This window comes from Hippocampus comes, unplaced genomic scaffold, assembly GCF_001891065.2.
Source record: "Hippocampus comes isolate QL1 unplaced genomic scaffold, H_comes_QL1_v1.1 scaffold53, whole genome shotgun sequence".
In the NCBI taxonomy this organism is placed as follows: Eukaryota; Metazoa; Chordata; class Actinopteri; order Syngnathiformes; family Syngnathidae; genus Hippocampus; species Hippocampus comes.
Genome location: NW_017805707.1, coordinates 733,978 through 737,455, shown reverse-complemented (window position 1 = coordinate 737,455; position 3,478 = coordinate 733,978). Strand labels below are relative to the sequence as shown.

The following is a 3,478-nucleotide window of genomic DNA, read 5'->3' as shown; positions in this document are numbered from 1 at the left end:
GCCAGTTGAGAAATCTTGGCAACACTTATGTTTAAAAAAAAAAAAAAAAAAAAAACTGTGAAGCAGATGGGGAACTGCATGTGCTCTTTGTCACTGTGGTTAGGAAATGGGTGCATGGCAATCCAAAATGCATAATTCTTTTGTTAATGCAGTGGTGGAAGAATAGCAATGTAAAAAAAAAAAAAAGTTCATGTTTTTGTTTTGCTTTGTTGTTTTTTTTAAATCCCCAATCTATCAAGCAAGCATTTTTGCACTGATATTCTCGCCGACTGGATTCAATATTTTGTTCAACAAACAACAGACTTTACTTTGGACTTTGCAGTTCGCGCCCGCTGCAGTGGCGTCCCTCAGGGATCCTTCCCCGGGCCCCCCGTCAAATATGTCAAAGAGTTCGGCCATGGCCGAGTGGGTCACTGCAAGCCGTTTAATCCTTGCATAAAAATGATTTCCCTCAATCATTTTACATCATGGAAATTAGCCACAGAAGAGGTCACTGACGGCTCAGTGTGCAAAGAGCGGGATTCACCTCTGGGTTTAACATGTGCATTAACAGATTTGAAGGACAACATATACTTCAGCTGCCACTCGCTTGCAATTTAGGAGGAAACGGATTTGCGAGCCCAGGTGCCAGCAATTGTGCAGCGTTAATCTGATGTAGACTTTAATTCCGAGCCGCCCCTTGAACTCCTTTTAATTTTCGAGTCGAGTTTGTCACCGCCGCTGTTCGGCTGATGCGATGATCCGTTTAGTCGTGTTTTTCTTCAAAGGCATTTCGTCTCATGTTTCCACTCGATTTCCCGCTATATTTCGAAGGCTTCCATTCGTGACAGCAGCCAAGACCCGTCCGTCACGGTTCCGTTTGGTGTGTGTCCAGTTATGGAGACGTTCCGTGTGCTTCCTAATAGGAATGTAAATAGCAAGTTGACATTAACTTGTCCAACCCGGAGTATCATTTTGCAACGAGGCGATTTGGCAACGGGGCTAAGAAACGATTTCGGAGCAAAGTTTTGCAAACATGATCTGGGACGAAAGGCATGAAAAAAACGCGTACAATGCATGGCTGCCTTATCTTGAAATGCATCCATTTTTTCAGGAACGAGAAGAGCCGGCATTGCCCACCCCGCTTGGCTTTGTTTCTCTTCCTTCTCATGCACGTCGGCTCCGGATTTTACCGCGCACGCAAATTACATCCGCACATGCACGCAATCAACATGCCGCATTCATTTTTTTTTTCCTTTATCTGAAATAGACACATGCAAAAGAGCGGCAGCGGCGGCGCATATGGTGCTCATTTCTGCACCAGTGGCTTAATGCTCTTAAGTTCAAGGCTTTGTTCTGTGCATCATTGTTTTTGAATGGGATGACAAAGCTGCTGGCTGCTGTTAATTCACAGGGAGGGAATGAAAGAACCGCGCAGCCATTGTTTTTGTCACCTCGGAGGGGGAAAAAAATGACTGACAGGTGACAAAGAGAGGAGGCTCTGCACTGTATGTCGACTGGGAAGATTCAGCGTTAAAAAAAAATGATGGACGCTTGTTTCAAGTGGAAAGGGGGAAACAATATTTCGAGTTACACGTATAGGTGTCGATTTTTTGTTGTTGTCATTTTTTGCTGCTTTCAAACGTGGCATGAGCGTGATGATCTTCGTGTTGGAAGTACGCGATTCTGTCAGTCAAAGCTCATAAACACGTGATGTTAAAGCTGTTCGATCGTTGCTTTTGTTTGGTGAACGAAAACAGGAAGTCCAGAAAATGTGCGAGCGGTACTGCTGAAACTTTCTTCCTTCATGCAGAATAAAAAAAAAAAAAGTTTTGCTGTAGTTTGAATGAAACGAAGTGGAGTTTGCAAAATCGTTCCAGTGCTGGAGTTCACCGATTTAGCTTTTTTTTTTTGTTTTGTTTTGTTTTTTTTTCCCTTCTCTCCTGTCAGGGGGCGGGGCTTGAGTTGAGCTTGTATCAGTCGTGCGTGGAGCCGAGGAGCGACATCAGACTGGCTGCCTCTACTTCTTCTCTCCTTCTTCTCCTCACACTCGACCCAAGAGATCATGTCCCGTTACGACCCACAGGTAAGCGCACGCAAAAACACTCGGCCCCGTGTGCTCCCCGAACTTTCTGTGACGCACGCAAACCTGACTGCTGATTATTTTCCAGAAAGGATCAGCGGTGCGCTCGCTGCGCGTCTTTTTGTGCAATCTGTTCGGCCCGTTAGCCGCTCCCTCCTTTGTGCGAACTTTTTTCACGACGAGCTTGCGCGTCACGTCACTCACGGAGGCTTTTCGAATCTCATTTTCGCAGCCGATTGATACAAAGTAAAGTTTGCGATGGCGAGGTGTGGTTTTGGAGTTTTGAGCGCACGTTGGCGCAGCTTGGACGCGAAAGTCGCTTGTGGTTTTGCAGCATGATGCCACCCTGAAAACTTTTGTTTGCTTGTTTGTTTGTTTGTTTGTTTTTGTTTCCCAATATGCAAATAAACACCGCAGTTGTCCTCCGCAGTTGTCCTCCGGCGAGTGTAATAAGTAATCCGCATACTATCTGGTTTCAAGGTACCACCTTCTTTGTGATCTCCTCACCCCCTGAAGCAAAACTGTCCCCCTACTTAGGCTGAACTTGAGTTGGCCTTCAAGTCTTTGATGGCAGCTTTGTCACACGCTAACATGTGTGAAATGTATGCACGGATGGAGTTGGGAGGAGGGGAGCTCGACTAGTGCCTTTGTCTCTTTTTATGCATTTTTTTTTTTTTTTTTTTTTTTTTTTTAGGCCAAAGGCGCAACAGTGATTGGGAATGAAAGTATCTGACGAGAGAGAGAGGAGCTGACGATGCAGTTGTTGTGATTTCGCCCAACATTACCCGTCCGTGTTGTAGTTAAGACCAACCCCCACCGAGACCAAAACATTATGACTGAGGAGCATATAAGAGTCATGAAAAGATGCTGTGATGGCAAAAGCATGCATTCGCAAATAATCGGCAGTGTAACAATTTTACAGGGGGGAAACAAACTATTTGAATGCTATTTTAGTAGTAGTAGTATATAGTCGTGTGTGTGTGTGTGTGTGTGTGTGTGTGTGTGTGTGTGTGTATGTATATATATATATATATATACCATTCCCGGAATTCTATGAAAAGGAATTTCCTTCACCCGGAACAAAAACCTATGCATTAACATTTTGACTACGATATTACATGTTACCGGAATTTACGTAAGCGGAAATTCCACTACCCTAACCCGGATTGAGACGTCATGCTGCAGGAGCTTAAATACACGCAACGCCCACCCGATGCTACGGAAAGACACGACTTCTGAGACACATTTTCACTTCGCGTTTTTCGATCATCAGATTCGAAACAACGACGTGTGAGTGAGTTTTTATTGGCGTGCGTTTTACTGTAATTGTGAATGATTTTAACTTTATTCACTTAACGTCCTGTAGAACGCGGCACTAGCTTAAAAGCAGCACCCACTCGACACGACCGAAGAAAC

The 3,478-nt window shown here is 44.6% G+C and overlaps 1 protein-coding gene across 1 annotated transcript in view; it reads left to right on the top strand.

Moving 5' to 3' along the window:
• The first annotated feature begins 1,919 nt into the window (after positions 1 to 1,919).
• cald1a (caldesmon 1a) overlaps positions 1,920 to 3,478 on the top strand; it is a 38,657-nt gene continuing 37,098 nt past the window's right edge. The window contains exon 1 of the mRNA XM_019883039.1: positions 1,920 to 2,065. Within this exon, the coding sequence (XP_019738598.1) occupies positions 2,045 to 2,065 (21 nt within the window). The 5' untranslated portion in view covers positions 1,920 to 2,044. The remainder of the gene's footprint in view (positions 2,066 to 3,478) is intronic.